The 20,300-nt window shown below is 45.3% G+C and overlaps 1 protein-coding gene across 1 annotated transcript in view; it reads left to right on the top strand.

Moving 5' to 3' along the window:
- prr36b (proline rich 36b) overlaps positions 1-17,950 on the top strand; it is a 28,730-nt gene extending 10,780 nt beyond the window's left edge. Inside the window, exons 2-5 of the mRNA XM_080043401.1 lie at positions 4,217-4,944; positions 5,306-5,387; positions 13,371-13,615; positions 14,096-17,950. Coding sequence (XP_079899527.1) covers positions 4,326-4,944; positions 5,306-5,387; positions 13,371-13,615; positions 14,096-16,857 — 3,708 coding nt within the window. The 5' untranslated portion in view covers positions 4,217-4,325 and the 3' untranslated portion in view covers positions 16,858-17,950. The remainder of the gene's footprint in view (positions 1-4,216; positions 4,945-5,305; positions 5,388-13,370; positions 13,616-14,095) is intronic.
- Positions 17,951-20,300: the final 2,350 nt, after the last annotated feature.

Raw genomic sequence — 20,300 nt, 5'->3', positions numbered from 1 at the left:
ACAGAGGAAACCAGAGTTCTAACATAATAGTTCTATAGTCCATGAGTCCAATTTGAAGCAAGCGGGGGGTAGAAAAGAAGAAAAGTTGCTTGTCAGCACTGCAGTAAATAATGCATCGCTTGTAGAATAAAATATTTATTGAGAAAGTTTGTTGGTAAATTACTCTCGAAACCAGTTGAAAACACAGTTCAACTTGACTGTGTTAAGTATCGTTGCCATTGTACAGCTGTTAAACAGGCTAAGTTATAATGTTCAGCTCTCACCAAACTGCTATACCTTGTAGCAACATCTCACTGTTTGAAAGTGCATTACTCTCTTCCAATTAGGTTATATGAAAACCAGTAATAGCATTCATGGTCTTTCCATTGGGAGTGCTGCAGTTATTAGGAAGGGAATTCAACATGATATAAAGCCGTTGGAACACACAATTTATAAGTATGAAAGCCTTACCATAAATAAGTTAATATTTATTTACATAAGTCGCAATTACTGAAAACAAAATGTTTAATGTTTAAGTAGGACAGTGGTAAGGAAGATGCTATAAGAAAGGTAAAATCATTAGAAATGTATTTGCAGGGTCGGTGGTGCGTCTACCCTGGCAAAGGTTGAGTGCCAGGGTAGAAAATCCACTTTGGCAGCAATCCTTCCACAAATTTTTAACTGTCATTTCTGTTTATTTGCGAAGGTGTCTCGATGAATCACACGCTCATACCTCTAGTTTCTGTGGAGCGGAGATTAATATAAAAAACTAAACTAAAATAGAACGTCCCTGCCCTGGTTTCTTGCCTGTTTATGCTTAGCCCTGACTGATGTTCCTAATGACGCAGTTCCAACTCGAGTGAGTGAGCGATAGTCAGACGGAGAAGTGCAATCTCACAGCTGTCTGGAGACTCGCAGGAGAAAAAGTGCAGCCGTGCAATCAGGATTTATCACTTTCTCTCTGTCACATGCATGCAGTAGTGTTGGGTACTTTTATAGAGGAAGTGAAATGAGTAGCCAGGAGGCCAGATGCTTTAGTCTACTGTGGGAATAGCAGAGCCCTAGAGTCTGAAGAGAGGAGCGAATGGTGATTGGACAGGACATATTTGTTTTGTTGAAATGGATAACAGTGACGGTATGGTAGCTATACCGGGTTTAAGTCAATTATCGTTGTGTTGGAGATTGAAGTATGAAGTTTGATGTGCCAATACTTTGAGGCCTACATGCATTTGTCACTACTGCAACATAGTTGGCAGTAAATGTGAATAGACCTGATGCAGTAAGCCCAATGCATCCTGTGCAGGAAGGTATTTAAGTCAACTTCCTGTGACCCGTTGCTGGCTGTAGCAGTATGAGAGACCAAGGTTGAGTCATTTATCGCTCTCTAAACCCCTCCGTCCAATCATATCAAAGCAACTGTAACCAGGCCAGAAACAACAGCACAAAAGTTTAATGAATGGATTAGCTGTCAATGTTTTGCATCGCTGGCTAAGTAGCTTACAGCCTCGAGAAGGATCCAAAACAACCGTAGTAGTAAGCAACTCTTCCTTACTGGGCAATGGAGCACATCCATTGTGGAGGGTTGCAGGTTAAGTAAGAAAAGACCTGGTCACAAGTAGCACATCCACTGTGTAGTATTTTCAGCACTGTTTGGTGCTTGTTCATTTAGCGTAACGTTAGCAGCTCTGTCCATCTCCCTTTTAGATTTAAGTAAGTGTACCCTCTACTCTACTCTACTCACTCTAGCAAACCCCAACCAATGCTCTCTACCTGAGATAGCAGTGTGTTTGCAAAAAAAGCTCAGCTATTTGTCTGTATTTGTAAAAGCCCTTTCTTTTGTAATGTTGGCACTAAAACATTTGGTGTGACAATACACATAAGGATGCAAGCCATGCAGCCGAGCAAGTTTGTTGAAACAATATTTCCTGGCTTCTACTTGAATCATCAACTGGTAGCTTTAGTCTGTCTTTGAACCTGATATCATGTAGGTATGTACTGTAGTCATCAACGTTCTTATTCTACAATGAGTTAGCTAAAAAAGATAGGAAAGTCGGCAATAAACATCAGCTTAATTATCATAAGAAACTAAAGTCTGTACCACAGGTTGTTCTGAAACTAAATTGAAAACAATATTGGACTTACACTTATCTTTTACTCTCCATCTCCCTGCCTGTAACACCCCTCCTCGCTCACACCAGTGTCCTGTTCACCCTTCCTTCTTAAGGCGGTGACCGGTTGGGGTTGTTAAAATAATTAAGCCAACTGTTCACATTTTGCAGCATCACTGTCACTGGCATTTGAAAAGCCCTTGTGACCGAAAAAGGGTGCGGCATGAATCACTTCAAGCGGCTACCAGTCACCCTCCTCTTGGCCTCTTCTTTCGGGTTGCATTGGGTGGCGGCCTGTTGCACTAGCTCTTATGTGTTAGTGTGATACATGAGTATTTTTTTCTTTTCTGTTTCTCTCTATCTCTCTCCCCCTCTGGCCATGCTCAGCTGCTCCGGCCATCTGTGCAAAAAGGCAAACAGAGAACAGAGGGGATGGAGGGAGAGTGGTGGTGGGGGGTAAGGAAAGAAATAGAGGAAGGGGAAAGAAATAAAGGAGAATGAAAGAAGGCCTTTTGGTGTGGGGGGGAGGTGGGTTAAGTTCAGAAGAAGATGAGCAAAAGGATGACGGAAGAGGGGAAAGAAAGACGAGGAAGAGTGTGCGGCGATTGTTTCCAGGAAGCTCGCGGCATCAATGATGAAGTCTGTCCGCTTCTTCTAGAAATAGGACCAATGAGTGTGTGCGTACTAGTTTTAGGTCAGTGGAAACTAGGATGACTAGTGGTGATGTCTGGATTTTAGAGTAGGACAGGCAGACATCAGCCAATAGTGAGCTCATTTTACAGCTTGTTTTTTCCCCTGTCTGCCTTATCCCTCTTTCTCTCCCTGTCCAACCTTCTCTCTGTGTTCCCATGCTCCATGGGCCAAACCTCTTCCTCTGGGCTGGCCTCTGTGTTGTTGCCTCAGAGTTCCGTCTAAAGTGTTCACGCCTCCTGCACAGCCGGCTCCTCGCTCTGTTTGTAAACTCTTGACAGGCCAGTTTCCTGCTACTCCCCCCGCCTGGCTCTCTAACCACACTTCCTTCTCTGCTTCACTCAAACTTGTAAAAATACCCATCCTTTTCCTCCTCTCATCCTTCCATTTCAAAGTAGCCACGGAAACAAACGAAGAGACAGTTGTCCACATATGGTTGCACACAGTGTAAGACAGCTCGTGTTACAGATGGAAGCACTTTGAACTGGCCCTCAATGCTTCACGTCCCACTTCTTGTTCTCGGTTGCTCACTGCTCTGTTTGCGCCCCGTGAGTCAAACTGTCTATCTCTGGGTTTATTGGACGTGCCTCCCTTGACCCACTTAGGGAATGCATCCAAGCCTTTCTCCCACCTCACCCTACCTTTTTATAACTCTTTTTTTTTAGCCCAGTAGTGTGAGGCAGGCTTTCTTAGCTTTTTCTCATCGATGTGCAGATTACAAAGTTGCGTGTCTCAACATTATTAGCAGGCCTACACGTACGTGTGTTCGTTTCGCATGCTAAAGCTGTTTGCCCTCCCTCAAGCGTACTATCCCAGAAAACGAGTCTTCCACACTGGTGACTCTGATGCCATTTAGTTCTGAAGAAAAAAACAGTGGTGACCCCGACCCACCGCAGCTATTCTAGCCAAGTATGTCACTGAGCTTTTCAGTGTCGCAAAGGGGACCATTTGCTGCTCTACTGCATTTGGCATTGGAATTAATGAAGGCTATTTGTAGAATGTGTTGTTTCGGCAGTAGTCGTGTCCTCCTCTGTTGCTCCCAGAGATAAAACATGCACACGTTCAACTGTTCCTATAATGGGCTGCTGACCTTATGGTTAGGAAGCTGCCATTTCATTTTGCAAGGCTGCCCTCCTGTGTGTTACATTGTCCTAGATATGCTTCAGTCCTCTCCTGGAAATGTGCAACAGTTCGTTCTCCTTCACAGCATTATGACGCATTCTGTTCCATTTCAGTCCAATGTGCCTGTTAACTCTTGGACTCTTGGTTACATAAAAAATATTTGTGTGTGGGTGTCTGTCTGTGATGCTAAGCCGTCGCTTTATCTGATTCTTAGGCCTGACAACATTCCTGGGGCTCTGATAGGAGAGACAACAGACTGCTTTTCATGTCCCATCTTGCTGTTGAATAACCGTGTTCCTCCCTTTTTCTCTCTGCAGACTGGACCTTGTTGTCTCCAGAAAGCCTTGTAGACCTGTGGCCATCCTGTGAGATTGAAGGCAGTCAGCCCTACACTGCAGAGACGGACCACTACCAGTCACAGGGGAGATGAAGCCGGATGGGGTTGCCACGGCAGCGCTGGAGCCAATGGAAGCGTTGGAGTCCAACCCAATGAATGAGGCGGCACCGGCCGCGGCACAGGAGCTGGACCACGGTGACCAGGCAGCCAGTCCAGCTGAGGAGGCCATGCCGCAGCAGGAGCCTGAAGGAGACACGGGCAAGGGGGAACCCCAGCCAGACCCGGCCAAGGACACCACAGCTGCCAAGACCTCAGGAGACTCCAAAGCCAAGACGACCACCACCAAGGCCGTGCCCAAAACAAAACCTGGCACCGCCAACCCAACCAAGACCACAGCAGGCTCACGGCCCAACACAGCCCAGAGCCGTGTCGCAAATGGCGTGTCTAAGCCCCAGACCAATGGAGTGGCTAAGAAAACCCCAGCTGCTGCGCTAAAGAAGAGCGCCCCAGCTCCAGCTCCCACCAAAAAAACAATTGTCACTGTCACCGCCCCCAAGACGAAAGTGGGTGAGAAGAAACCCACGGGGGCTGTCCCCACCACCAATGGCGCAAAGTCGATGACCGGAACAACTGCGGCCAAGAAGACACCGACCACAACTACTAACGGTGTCAAAAGTAGCACCGCCGCTGCTGCTAAAAGGCCCCCAGGTTGGTGAAAATGTCAACACAAAATAAAGAATATGATATATGGGTTGTTTGGGGAAACTCATTCAAAGTAGGTCTAGCGTGGAATGTTTTCACAGTTCCAGCTCTAATGAGGATGTTCATTGTAATGTGATGACATGCAGATAGACGCTCATAAAATGGATTTAGCACACATGTTAGACATGGAAGAGTGGCTGCCGCTTAGCTAGAAATGCCTTTGCCCTAGATCCTTGTAGCGTAATGTGTGAAAGATACATCTGCCTGACCTATATCTTGTGTGACCATATATTATATAATACTATGTTATACGGTTTTTATGGCTCGCTACATATTTCCTTACTTGTTTCTCTCTTCTCTCCTCCAGCTCCCAGGCCTGCCTCTGCGAGTACCACCACCAAGCCCACCTCTGCGGCCTCGCCCAAGCCCCCTGCTTCCAAGACAACCAGGTAGGTGTGACATTTGTGTAATATTAAAGCCTCACCCTTGCAGGAGCGTGTGTCTGTGCATATATAGTAGACAAACGCGTGTCGGAAAGAGAGATTTTCTCTGTGTAGAAAGCACAGACAGCTGCCCATAATTAGCCCCCTTCTCAGACATCCTCCAAGCAGAGATGTTCTAATTGGGCCCCTTTTTATTATTAAAAGCCTTTCAGCCAACTTTACTAAAATGACTATAAAATGCGTGCAGATTTTTTATTATATTTTTTCCACTTTTGCCAGTATGGCCAAGACGATGGCATTCAAATTCATTTCAAGTTTAATTTAAAAGGTATTAAGATCCCTGGAGGTACCCTGTGGGATTCTGTGGCCAAGTGAGGAGCAGTTGGTTCAAAATGTCTCACTTGGCTACAGGTTCAAAGAAAACACTGTTTAAGAGAGAACACCCTGGAGGAATGAGGGACAATGGTCCCCCATAGAGGCTTGGAAAGGTCGGGTCGAAATAGGCCAGCCACCAGCCAATGTCAGAACAAGCCCTCTGGGAATGCCTCACAGGGTTTCAGCAGAACACGCATTATACAGCAGCATTATTAATGAAACAAGTTGTGGTAAGAAGTGCAGTTTTGGAGGAAGGAGGGAGGATTTGGGAGAGCTGAGAACGAGAGAAGGCTCTTAAGGTTTTTTTGTTTCTTCAGAGTGAGTTCTTGTGTTTTGCTGTGTACACATGCAAACATGTGTCTGTTTTTGTGCAATCGAGGTCGACATGTGTTCCTCACCTGAGTCACACTGCATGCATGGGGTTGGGTCCTGAGGTGACTTAGCCGCAGACCAGGAAAGGAGGCTGAATAAGACCTTTGTATGAGACGAGACAGTGACGCTCATAATCAGATAGAGCCTTTGGGTGTCCCACTGTTCTTTCAATAGGGGATTATCCACTTCTTCTTGTTTATTTGTTTGTTTGTTTGTTTGTTAGAGCAATAGCCTCTTTTATCCTTTTCGTGTTCTACCATCGTGGCATGTGGCGTATGATGTGTTGCGTCACTGTGTTGGTATGTCTGTGCGTGGACACATTGTTTAACACTTTAGCGTCAAACCGTGTGGACCGTTTTGAAGCACACATGTCAGGACAAATGTGGAGCCCATACACTGCAAGCAATCCCAGGAAGATCTCCGCGTGCCATGGGGGGGAACAGTTGGATTTTGGAGATTACCCTCAGATTACAGCTTTATACAATGGTTGATGTGCACACAGCTCATTAAAAAGCATTAAATAACGATTGTAATCACCACGGCAGTACAGAGCGCTCATTGTGCCATTGTTATGAACTGTCACAGGGATTTCATTCATACCCATAACCATGTTCAACCCAGTTTTGTGACATCATAAATCTGATTTTTTTTTTTAATATGACATACTACAGCACAATCGGCAAACACAAAGGATAACTGTCAGTCAAGACCAACAATATGAAGGGGTTAATACGAGTTAACGCCACAGAGTTAAAAATACAAAATCTAGTGTTAGTTTTACCTGAAATCAAACGGTTTGGGTTTGAATGGATTTCAGTCCTCAGGAACACCAAATATTTCAATATTTTGGACAGAATACCCAAAAGGTCATGCCAAAATTTGTGACGTGTAACTTAAGCTGCACACCTATCCCTTTCGACCTATGTTGGACCTGTGTACGTTCATGTCGCCGCTGTTTAAACTAACGGCGGCCAGTACATCAGGGATCGACTTTTCGGCGAGTGGCCTGGCCCGGGCTTTTCCCCCGAAATATCGCTCCACTACATTCTAGGCAGCTGCTGGCTCTCTCCACGGCTGTGTGTAAACAACTCAAGACTTCTTTTTTTTTTAAGCGTGCACACACAATGGACAGGTAGCGAATAAAAGATATAAGATGATTTTGACAGTGTTCTGGATTAAAATAGCTTGGTATGCCTTTTCAAGTCCATACTCCCACGTTTCACTCAGAAATCTCAGTGAGTCACTAGCTATGTTTTCAAATACAAAGTTAATGAGCATAGTAGGTGACATCCAAATTTGAGCTAAAATATTATATTTTATCATATTGTAATCAAGTTGGAATCAGATTTGATTGGAGATGCAGTATGTTGTTGTTAGTGATGAGTTTTAAACACAGTGGATGAGTAGACCTACATATGAATCCCCACGATATAACCATTACACTGCTGACAGGCTCCTGTGACAGCCTCATGAACCCCTGTAGGCATTACTTTAAGTGTGTTTGTGCACGTCAGTATTTGTATGTGTGATTTGCATTGACAGGGCCATACATTTCTGCTTTAATTCCATTTTGTCCTCTTCCTCCTAACTCACTCAGTCCTTAGTTCCGGCCTGCTATCAGCGGAGTGGCAGAGAGAGCTATTACCTTCCACATCAGACACACCCTGCTTCCCCTGTTTGCTGTCACACACACACACACACACACAAACAAACCCATGCACATCACACAGCCCCGCAGTGGGTCTCTGAATTTACTTAGTGTGTGTACCCTAGGGCTCAATTGATTTAATTCCATCTGTAGCAGGTTCCAGTTTTCAGAGGGAAGTAAAAGTGCAGAGCAAATGCACGTTCACTTGGTTACATCAATCTAATTTAAGTGTTTTGCTCCTCCTACTCGGCTAGAGGTTTTAGCTAAATTAAATTAGCTTTTGTTATTTGCTGCTGCCAGTGGCTGTGTTTTGAAAGCAAACTATTTAATGGTGTGACGGGAAGCCCATGTTTATAAAAAAAAAAAATCACTTTTAGTTGTAAAAAATGAACTTGCGGTCAGTGAGGGTCAAGAGTGGATGTAATATATTGTTTATCCACCATTCATTATGACTGTGTGTAGTGCAGTGTGTGTTTAACAATTAAGAACGCCTTCGTGTTTATAAGTATAGAACAGCATATGTGTGTGTTTGGGTACCTGCTGTTTGAAGCTGAATGCCCACAGCAAGCAGCTTGTGACAGGAATCGCTGAGCCTGATTGCGTGCCTACGCAGAAAGCAGCAATAATTAGGGTATCTTTGAACCTGATGTAGATGTGTGTTTTGGGATGCACGCTAACAGTCTATGTGTCATCTTGGGTGCATCAATATGTGCAATACCAATTATTAGCTTATTGGGCAGCTGCGAAGATGACTCGTGCAGTTATGCTTTGATCATTTGGGACCAGTATTCAGCATGCGACATGCCTGCATGCGACATGTAGGTGCTTCAGTGTGTGTGTGTGCGCGCGTAAACCTTCACAGTCATGGTAGCAGTGACACGTGATTAGGATGCAGAGAATGTTCTCTTTTGCCAGTATATTACTCAGTTTGATGTGGAGGTAAAGGGGGAAGGGCGGCGTACGTGCTGCTTGCTTGCAGACCACGTGGTACGTGTGCACGTGCCGCTGAGCTGCTTCAGCTTGCCTGCCCGCTGTCTGCAGATGCAGCAGAGGGAAGTAAAACAAAAGTGGTGGCAGTGGAGTGTGGAAGCTACACGGCTGAATAAGTCATGCGTCCCTGTTGAGCTCCCATCACTGCTGCCAGAGATACATAGTGTGAGCATTGCACATGCAGAGAGTGAGTTGTGTGCATACATTTGTGTGTGAGAGGTTGGAAGAGGAAGCTGAGGAGCAGAGGGTATCTCTGCGTGAAACAGAGGGATGTATTGCCCTATAGTAGATCAAAGGACAGGGCAAGGGTATTGTACATAGTATGAGGAGGAAAAGGAACCGCTTCGCTGCTGTTTAATTTGTTTGTTTTCCCATTTTTGCAGTCACTTTGCCGCCATCCATTCAGCCACCCGTGTTCCCAAATTAGTCATGCTGTTTTCCTCATTGATGGCCCCTCAGGGATGATCCATTTTTATTGCAGTGGTCTGGACCCAACCCTCCTCATCATGATCTAAACAAATGAATGCTGATGTAATGGTCCAGCACTGGTGTTTGGCCAGCGTTAGTCGTCAGGGTTATTGCCCCAGACACTTAAGATTGGCTGATGTAGACGTCATGTTGCGCATGCTGTAAATCTTCCGTTCTCCTTTGGGTGTGGCCGATGACTCCGTGATGCAGCCTCCCACTGCCATTATTTTACAGCCGCAGAGCCAATTACCAAATGGATGAGGTGGGAATCAGTCGGAGGGAGGAAAGGAAAGAGGGACAGAAGTGTGTGTGTGTGTGTGTGTGTGTGTGTGTGTGAGACAAAGGTTTGAGTGGGCAAGGGTGCGTTTGTGGGTGTGTTCCCTCATTCTGCAGATATGTGACGAATGTAATAAATATTGGAGAAAAACACTTGGTGAAAAGCACAGTTTTTTTTTTAAAGTGGAAGATACAAAAACAATACTCAATGATATTAAGTTGTCATCCCTTTTGAACAAACCCTTTCTTCTCTACCTAACTGACTTCATTGCATTTACCTATGTGATTGATGTCGCGTTAATGCAATACTGGCTACACCTAGATTAGCACCATTATTGTGCACATAATATGTTGTACAGTCTAGAGAGATGACTCTGCTGATATTACCTTCTTTTTTTCCTTTGTTTTATTCTACCAAACATTATCACTTGAATATATTTCATTAATAACTTAAATTATAGAACGCCAGCTCCAGGGTCTGCACTTCCTGCAGAGCAGGGCGTTAAGAAGTCAGGCAGACAACATTGTAGCTCATGGCTACCACAGTGAGCTCCAGCAGGCTCCCATTGTGACATAATAGCACGAAAGGGAGAACTATAATCATGCTCACAGCCAGAGAGGAGCGCTCTGATCAGGTTCATTTACCAGCCAAATTCCCAAGTGGACGCATTCACTTGACTGTATCCTTCGGCTGAAGCATTTTAACCAGGTTGAAGATCTTGCCTTTGTATTTGTGGTGCTTAATTAACATAGGATTCTCTTTAATTTGCTGCTCATCTTGAGAGGAGGGAGGTCAGTCCTCCACACTTGGTCGCCTTTGCTCCAGGGAAGACTGCCTGCTTCCGCTCATGGTTACTCATTTGCCCCTTTTCCGATGCATCTGATTATTCAAATCAAATTAAAGCCTGTCTCTTGTTTCATTGTATTAAAGTAGCACCAGCAGCCAACCATGTTTTTTCCTACACACAGCAATCCTGTGTCCTCTCCAATTGATGAGTAAATGTGTGGTTGCGATAAAGCTCAAATGTTATTCATGATCTTCAGGCGACCTAAGTCAACTTTTTAGTATTTTGCCGTGTCCCTCTGTGCGCCTATAGCCACTAACGGTCAGAGTCATCAGTTATTTCAGCTCCAGCGCCTTTCTGGGCTTTCCGTTCAACAATTCCTTTCGCCCCAAATTATCGTCTTTCTCTCAGCAAGGCCGTGAAAACAATATGGCAGCTTCTTCCTCCTCCAGCTGCCCATTTAGTTCAAATGAAATGCAAATTATCATAATTTAAAGACTACAACTACTCACAGCTTTATTTGTCAGACAGCTGACAGTGCTTATTACACAACAATTGGAAGCATCAATGCATCCCTTTTTATACAGGCAACTTCACAATGTTGTTAAACAATTTCTGAGTCGTTATTTTACTGGTCTCTTAAATACTGTAATAGATTTTCGTTCTTTAGTAAGTAAGAAGACAACTTTGATATAAGATGATTAATTGGATTAATAGTACCTACCCCCCTCCCTCTATCTCCCTTGGCCTCTTATTTCACTCATCTTACTTTCTTATCAGTGGCCTGGTTAATTTCCAGTGCTCTATAAAAAATGTAGTCCTGTTTTTCTGGATGATCTATATTCCTTTTTTATCAGACAAGATTATTGCGAGTGCTCTCTCAGCATGCTTCATCTCTAATGCCAGGTTCTGTATCTTTTCATTCTCCCCCATTCTCGTTTGCCTGTAATTCTTTCCTTTTCTTTCACTCCCTAATTCAGGCACCGCAGACTCAGTCTCTTTTTATTTATTTTTCAAGAGCTTACACTCATTTCTACGCGGAGAAAAGTCTGTTATCTTACGAGAATAAAAGTCGTTCTTTTACGAGAATGAACTATTTCCTTCAAGTCATTGTTATTCTGTCTTCTGAACAGATGCAGTTTCTTGCATATTCTTGGTCATGATACTTATGATAAAGGGTGCTTATGGCCCAAAAGATTAAGATTTTCCTTAGGTCGTGGTCACTGCTAATAGTCCGCTTCTTTGTGCGATTAACAAGTTTTTGGCTTAGCCATCACTGCGGTACAGCCAAGCATTTGGTGCCACCTACATGTCACCGTTGTGCCAGTTTGTTTCATATGTCACAAAATTATGAGAAAGATTTTTGCTTTGCTACAAGAACACTTATACATTAGCTAGCAAATTTCCTCATAAACAGTTTTGAACCTTTTGCATTCTTCAAGTAAATACGGTCAGCTCCAAACACAGTAAATCAATGTGTCACTAGTGAGTCTATTAGTGGTTATGCATAGCCAGAAGGGTTTCTTATTTGTAAAACTTCCTTGGCATGATCCAACAACCTTTGTATCATTAACACACCTTTCACTACCCCAAAGACTCATTTTATGTGGCTCTAATCTCATTTCATGTTCCCTAACGATTTTCCATTCCATTTGCTTGTGGTTATTACCCTATTCTTCATCTCTCCAACACAGTGCGTGTGCTTTTAACACAACCTTAGGTTCCAGCTGGGGGGATTTGAAGAAGTTATTTTTGTTCCTTTCAGTATTAAAGATTAACATGGTCCCAGCCATCTTCACTCTCCCTGTGCTTCCCTGTTCTCTTTCTGTCAGTACTAGCGCAATTCTTTATTTAGAATCAGGCAGTTAGTGTAGCGTTGGCCCTGGAGATTGCACACCACAGCCTTGTCAGGACTACTAGATGTAGGTTACTGCGCTCAGACGTGACATAGAAGCCAGCTTCTGGGCCAGGCAGGCTGACGCATACTGCCCCAAGTAAAAGTGTCATTCCCCTGTGGGGTTAGGCAATAGACGAGAGAGATACAGGACAGGGTTAACTGGGGTTTGGACGTCCCCTGGGGTCCGTTGTGACTCACCTCACAAAATGCCGAATTTCCAAACTCCCAAGGGGAGTTTGTCATTGGGCTGTGGAAGAGTAAACTGGGACTGGGCCTGTTGTTACCAGGGTTTCAGAGGCTGATGGTTGCAAACAGAAGTATAATTTAACTCATGCTAATTTCTCATGACTTGGTATATATGTTTATAACCAAACCATCAAACTTTGTGAAGCACCTTTTCATACAGGTTAAAGCAATTCCATATGCTTTACATATGACTGAACAAGCTGATTATACGGCAGTATAAATAACTACAACCAATTTGAGACTGCAAAAATTATATAAATAATTAATGAAATGGTTATGAAGATGATTAAAACAGATTAATATAATAGAATAAATGACAAGATAATATAAATAACATGATACAATGATCTTATTCCCCGATCCTAGGACATACTGTTCCAAAGGCTCAGAGCATAAGAACTAAAAGCTACTTCACTAAATGTTCTTGTGCTACACTCACAAACGAAAGCCTCGTGCCAGAGGACCCAAGGGGCTGTACTGCTTCATACATTGCAAGCACAAATGGGCAGTGTTTATAAGAATATACATATATATCAATAAATGTAAAAGGCAACCAGTGTACTGACTTGAAATGGGTGTAATGTGTTCTGTTTACAAGTACAGGATTTGGGCTAATGCCACATCTGCAAAAGGCTATTTAGGTCAGGGCCTTGCCTGCTTGTGAGACGTCAAAGTCTTGCTCCCTGGCATAACCATTCTGAGGCACTTTTAGCACGGGCATAACCAGCATTCGGTCAAAGAGAGACCTGATGTCTGCCCCTAGCTGTGAATGGCCTGACGACTAAAACGCTCGAGTCGACTTGAATAAATCTTCATCTCTTGTTCCTTTCTAAATAGGAAAGTCACCATCTTATTGAAATCACTTTTAATACGTTGAAAAGAACATAAGCTGTAGTACCTCTCCTCAGTATTTCTCTGTCTTGTTTCTTTAGGCCCACAACTGGCACATCAGCGCCACCTCGGCCAGCCACAGGTTCGAGCCGGCCAGCCACAGGTTCGAGCCGGCCAGCCACTGCCGGTACAGCCAAGAGCTCCACAGCTACAGCCAAACCTGCAACCCCGAAAACCTCCACCACCCCTACCAGGCCTGCTGCCTCCAAACCAACCTCCACGACCCCCTCTGGTGGCAAAGCTCCAGCATCACTAACATCCAGGAACACAACCCCTCTGAAAAAAGGTACAAATATATATTGACAGGGGCGAGGTGGACAAGCATGCACGTCTGAACGTTTTCTTTTTATACAAAATTGTGGAGGTGGAGTCAGAAATTCTGGAGAAAGCTTCTTGTCAATTCAGTAAATATCTCCACTATATGCTACCTGTCAGTTAAAGGAGCCTTTTTTTACCCAAAGTAGACAAAATTAGTCTCTAGTTGGTCAGTAGATATTCACTAATTTTCACAAGAAGGATTCTTCAAAACTGCTGAATCCGTCTTAAGTTTGTTTTATCTGCAACCAGCTGTTGATTTTTTTTAAATCTGTTTATGCTAAAACTGTTTAAATGTTTCATGTATTTTGAGTACAGTGTCATATAACTACAGAAAGCGCAAGTATTTAGTTTGGGGGTCTTCCTGTGCATTATAACATGTCGTAGTTTAGTTTAACATTTAATCATAATCACTATTCAACTATTCTCTGTGCTATGTCACCCTCCCTAGATGTCACCAAACCAGCAGCCTCCCCAGCATCCAGAAAGCCTGCAGACTCCCCCCTCACTCGCCCTTCCTCTACAACAAAGTCGGCAAAACCCGAGGCCCCCAAATCAGCCTCGAAATCAGACGCCACTGCCAAAAAGCCTCTGGCCAGCAAGTCTGCGGACACAAAGACAACCGCCCGACCCAGAACACAAGAAAGCAAACCTGCACCTTCCAAGAGCTCCAAACCTGCCGCAACCAAGGCCTCCAGCCCCAAGAAAACAGTGGGCAGCAGCACTCCAACTCCTGTTAAACGTGGTCCCAAATCGGCGGCTGTTTCCGAACCTGAAATAGCTGCTGCTGTAGCCGCCGCTGCAGCCATCGCATCTGCGGCAGCCGTTATGGCCGCGTCAGAGGAACCGGAACTGATGTCCAGCCAGCATGAATCAGTGCAAGAAAAGACTTTAGACACCACACCAGAAGCAGTCTCTGCACCAGTGCGAGAACCGACACCAGAGCCAATACGGGAACTTACACCAGAACCTGTACGAGAGCCAGACTTTGCAGCTGAACCAGTCTCCAATCTGTCAGCCCAGCTGGACCTTTTCAAATTTGAGGAGTCTGCCCACGACACAGTTCCTTCCCTGGGAACCACTGTCATGTCTCCTCCGTGTTCACCCCCAGGCCCTGTTTCTCCTGTCAGGGAGCCACAGAACGCCTCTTCTCTGCTGGACATGCACGTCCAGTCCGATCCCTGGGACAGGAACCAGTCGCTGGCTTCGTCTGACTTTGCTCCCCAGAGCTTTGGAAATATGACGAACTTCCAGACCGAAGAGGAAAAATACCATAAGGAACAGTTTGAGGCACAGGAGACAAGGGATGAAGAGGAGGAGGAGGAGGAAGAAGAAGAGAAGGAGAACTTGTGTATTCCGACCTCCACAGCTCCATCTGCAGAGGCACAGCAACCGCACTCGCTCATGGATGACTTCACCTCCAGGGACCTGCTCTCACCTCTGGAGAAGGAGGAGGCAGTGGAGAAGGCAGACCAGGAGATAAACGAGGATGACGATGAAGAGGAGGAGGATGAAGACGAGGAACAGAGGAGACTAGGCCATCAGCCTTCATCCCTGGCCACCGACATGAGCACGTCTCAGGCCTCTGAAGAGTTCCAAGCCAAGTCCTCTGCCTTCGCTGGCTCCGCCGGTTGGCACGGGGACGACCTGCTGTCCGGGATGGACTCTGAAGACGTGAGCAGCTGCACCAGCAGTCGGCAGCATGGTGTTTCCGACCTCAGCAGCGCCCAGCACACCGCCATAATGGAAGGCACCCAGAGCTCCGACGCCCTGGTCGACTCCAGCCTCCGCGGCTCTGAGGGTGACGGCAATATGATGGGTTCTCCCAATGTGGAAACCCTGGCCAACGAGGAGGAAGATGAGGATGAAGAAGACGAGCGTGTGGACGATATGGACCTGAGTTCAGAGAGGGTGGAGGAGCATCACAAAGGGTTCCAGCTGCGGGGATTCGGGGAGGAAGAGGAGGATGAAGACGTAGAGATGCACAGTGAAGGAGTGACCGAGAGCTGCGGGAATGTGGACGAAGACGACTTTAACGAGGAGGAGCGTGTAGACAACCTCAACCGCTCAGCTCCTCCACCGTGCGTCCCCCCTGCCGCCTCCTGGGGACAGACCAACCCCTTCGGTGACACCTGGGGAGCTCAACCGGCCTCGCTGCTCTCCGTCTCCTCCCCCAGCCCAGTCTCCGACCACGCTGCGGTTGAATCTGAAACCCCTACCCTGTCCCCTGCTCATGCACATTTGGACAGCGGAGCTCCCCCGTTCTCGCCCCACTCAGAGCACGAGCCCGAGCACTGTCAGTCAGCCCACGAGGACGCTGTCGACACTCCGGCCGCCCACAGCAGCAGTGAGACGAGCACGCCCGAGGAACTCCGCGACTACGACAGCAGCTCTGGGGTGGAGTCCCGCTCTGACAAACAGCAGACCCCAGTGCCGGCTTCAGTCCAGCCCGACATGGATCAGGACCTCGGCATTCACTTGGAGAAAGGTGATGGAGAAGAGGAAGAGGCTGAGACCCTGCCCGCCGACGAGGTGCTAGGAACCGGACCTCCAACTGCTCCGGCCTCCGCCCCGTCCTCTCCCTCCACCTCAGGAGACGAGGCAAGCGACACAGAGGGGGAAATGCAAATTAACGACCCAGAAGCACCGGCGGCGATGGACGAGAGCGCCGGATTCGAGAGCCCCACTCCCACCTGTAATTTGCCCGCCCTGAATGAAGACGAGGAGGCAGCGGACGCAGCAGCCGGAGAGGGCGAAGAGGATGGAGGTGGGGCCACACCTCAGTCGGCTAACTCTGTGGCGTCTTACGGCTTCGACTGCACCACGTCCAACTCCAACGCCCACTCCATGGCGGAGAGCTGCGGGAAGAGCCCGGGCATCTTCTCCCTGGAGAATGAGGAGCAGCTGCCAGAAGAGGCCAAGGATCCCTCCTTCATCAAGGAGCTGAGCTTCCCATCATCCGCTGCTGCAGCCGCAGAGGAGCTGCTGGGCAGACCCGTGGACCTGATGCCTTTTGGCCAGTCCGGTCTGGATGAGCACCACTACATGCTGGGAGGAAAGATGGCAGCAGAGCACCTGGAGGAGGTAGACCCGTTGGATCCCAGTCACCACCTCGGGGCCCAGGAATCTGGAGACATCGGCGACAGCCAGCAGCCACCCTACTACTCTACCATATGTGATAAGACTGATAGTTTTCTGGCAGGTAACGTATAAGTCCCTCCTATTCCCCCCTGGAATGCACCTTGTCCCCGCAACCCTACCCCTGTACCTGTTGTTCGTTTTCTCTCCAGTTGGGTTAGATGGCTTAGAAGGAAGGGGGAAAAAAAGGATTTAAAAAAAATCAACAAAGGAGATGGGGGAAAAAATGACTGTAGCAATTTTTAAATGAAGCCTCCCTCTTTCATACTGTTCTGGTCATGGTTATGAGTGTATGGCTTAAACTCCTTTATGTATAATAGCTACTACCATTTTTCTAGTAGAATGTTCCTTTCAAGTAACACTGCATATTCTGTAGCCCCTGATGGGGTATTGACTGATTGGTCTAATGTGACTGAGCTCTTAAACCGAAAAGTAGAAAAAAAAAAGAAAAAAAAACACAGATGGAATGAAATGGACTCATTGTGTATTTATCCTACTGTTTTTACCGAATAAATGTCAATGAATTATTTTGTTTTTGTTTTGTATCTTTGCTTATTGTTTTTTGTTTGTTTTTTCTGTTGAAACCTGGTCCTCCCTACCCTGTGTACACACACTTCATGTTCAACAGCACCATAGCGATAGTCAAATGCTCCCTTTTTAAAAGTTTGTGTTCTTGGTTCAAGACTTTGTAGCTATCAAAATAAAGGCTAGATATTAACATGGCTGTTTGGCCCTGACAGTTTTGTTGCCGTAGGTATGGGAGTGTTAGATTGCAGTTGAAGTTTTTAATGTGTGCTTTAAGAGGTTCTACGCTCTGCATAGGTTAAGGTATATCACGTGGTGCAGTCACGTACAGTATGTGTTTCAGGCATTTGGTTAAGTGGCTAAGCTTCAAGCCTCAGTTAGCTGATCATTTGTGTTTCAAAAGAGATTAATGTTAGCCTACTATTTGTGATGAGACCCATCAATGTCCTACATCACTATCACAGCTTTACACTTGCTGAAACGTTTTCATAGTGGGCGTTTGGTTTACTATTTCAACAGTATATTGCATGTTTAACATAAAGGACTGTGTACTACCTTGACTTTGAAACAATTCTACACTAGACATGTTCATAAATGAATGGTTCACACTAGGTTATCTTTCAAAATTCCATTAAAACATCATTGCAAGATATTGTTCCTGTTTCTTATTTTCCCTATGGATCCAGCATGCCTGAACTGACTTGTGTGTCCGTGTTTGAGTCACTGTGTATTTGTATGTTTACGTAACTAATTTCCCATGGCATCTCCTACTCCTCCCCCATGGGAATGACTGGTAAACAGGAAGTGATGCAACATTGTACAATGGTGTTGTAGCTAAAATGGAATTTTGCACAAATTTACATAGGAAATCCAAATGGTGTCCTAGTGCCCTGTTCTCCAGCATGCTTATGCCTCCGTGACATTTTCAGAGTCAACAGTAGACCACATCAGTTGCTTCTGGTGCTCACTTAAAGGTAACCTGTGTAGGTTTCTTGTAAAAAAAACACATACAGTCTGGGTTTTTCACCACATTTCCTTCCTTGTCTTAGATTTGCGATGCCGAAAGTTCAAAGTAAATCCTAAAATGTTTACATCCATGGTTGCTAGCTTGGTGCATTGCTGTGTTGATAGGTGTATCATCCCCGTCAACTGTCGGATCAGCCTCGCACAATGACAACATAGACCTACTATTGAATACAAAATGCCATACCACTACAAAAACTATCACGGGGTGCCTTTAAGAGCAATTTGGCAGGATATACACATATCAAGTTTTTTTTGTGCTTTAAACACTTGGACAGAGTGAATCCTACTCAAATCTGCCTGCCTCCTCAGGAAACCGCCATTCACACATTCATCACACACATGTACATGAACAACTGCTCTCTATACAAACCATTTGAATATATCTTGAATAATGAAGCTCAAGAAGACCAAACACATTTTCTCCCTCGCAAGCCTTTTTCCTCTGACCTGCTCGCTCCCACCAATTAAAATTCCTGACATGGAAAAGCCACTCCAGACCTGTGTCAGTCTTGCACACCCCACTTTGATAGCTTTGTGAATGGTTAATGTATTCCATAGACTCTGAAAGTCCTTTTCTACCTTTGTTTTGGGACACCACTGCTTTTGTTTAGAAAATATACAGATACATAGAACTTAAAATGTGATGAAGCTGCATTTAACATACTTTTCCTTGCATGGTTTTATGTATGGACAAAGACAAGTTCATTTATTATATTTTCACGTATCATACATTTCTTTAGCAGTCTGTCTTTATGGTTTTTTTCTGTTTAAATCCCCATGTTTGCATTTGTGTCTTTAAGTACATCTCGTCTGTATTGTACTGTGTAGCCTGCTGTCTTGCATGTAACCAATATATTCAAAGAGGACAAAGCAGCGCTAATGAGTCTGGTACACAGTTCTTTTCATTATAAAATCAATCAACTTCAGAGAAAACCTCATGCAGTTACTACCCTATGATTTGTTCCCGTTTCCTGCTTTGTAGCTACAGTACAAATTATTCCTGTCATTATTGTCACTTTATTTTGAGAGCCCCCCCTTTTTTTTCCTATTACACCTTCACCCTCTTGTCAAATCTCTCCTGAACCCTCTTCTTTCTAGCCTGGAGAGAACAGCCTGATTTCTGGCAAGCTTCAAATTTGTATCTCCCATAGGTCAGTTTGGAATTTCTCCGGCCTCTGCGGGGAGGAGCCGGGCCTGTCTGTTAGTGGAAGGAAGCCCCTGATTGGTTTATGTAGCCGTCAATCTAGCCTGCAGTCAAACGGGGCCCTCCCCACTTTCTGCCCGTAAGGAGAAGGCAGCCCCTGGCTGTGTTCGAAAAGCCATACTAACCTCCTACTCATACTCATTTTGACGTCAATTTGAGTATGCGAGTTTGTGTAGGATGAGAAATGCCCGGATGAGTACTAAATTCCGGGAAGATTGTGTGTATGGATCGATAGGATACTTTTCCTACTCAACCGCCCCACAATGCATTGCGTCTTTTCAAACGTCATTTTTTAAAATTCTTTATTGCTTCTGTATACTTCAGTGTAAACGGTCCGACCAACCTCGCATACACAATTGATCATTAAGTAGACAGTATGGAGTATATATACATGTTGAGTATGTAGGAGGGAGGACGTTAGTATGCCTTTTTGAACACAGCCTTTGTTTCTTAGTTGTAGACAACATGGATCAGAATAAGCTTGTGGGATACAGCTGGTGTTGCAAGGCTTGACTGACAACTACATGAACCAATCAGAAGATGCCTTCCACTAACACAGGCCGGGTTGGCTGCTTGGCTCCTCACCAAGGAAATTGGAGAAAGGCCAGACTGATCTGCAGGAGAGAAACAAATGCGAAGCACATGCACGATCAGGGTTGTCTCGCCCGGCATCTTCTTCCTGATCCTTGTCATTGCACCACCCGTTCTATGCATGCATCTCTAATGGATGCACCAAGTGATCTTGACTGTCTCACAGGAGACG

The sequence above is a fragment of the Ammodytes marinus genome (genome assembly GCF_949987685.1).
Source record: "Ammodytes marinus genome assembly, chromosome: 16".
Classification (NCBI taxonomy): Eukaryota; Metazoa; Chordata; class Actinopteri; order Uranoscopiformes; family Ammodytidae; genus Ammodytes; species Ammodytes marinus.
Note: the sequence above shows the minus strand (reverse complement) of the source record. Positions and strands in the feature narration are given on the sequence as shown.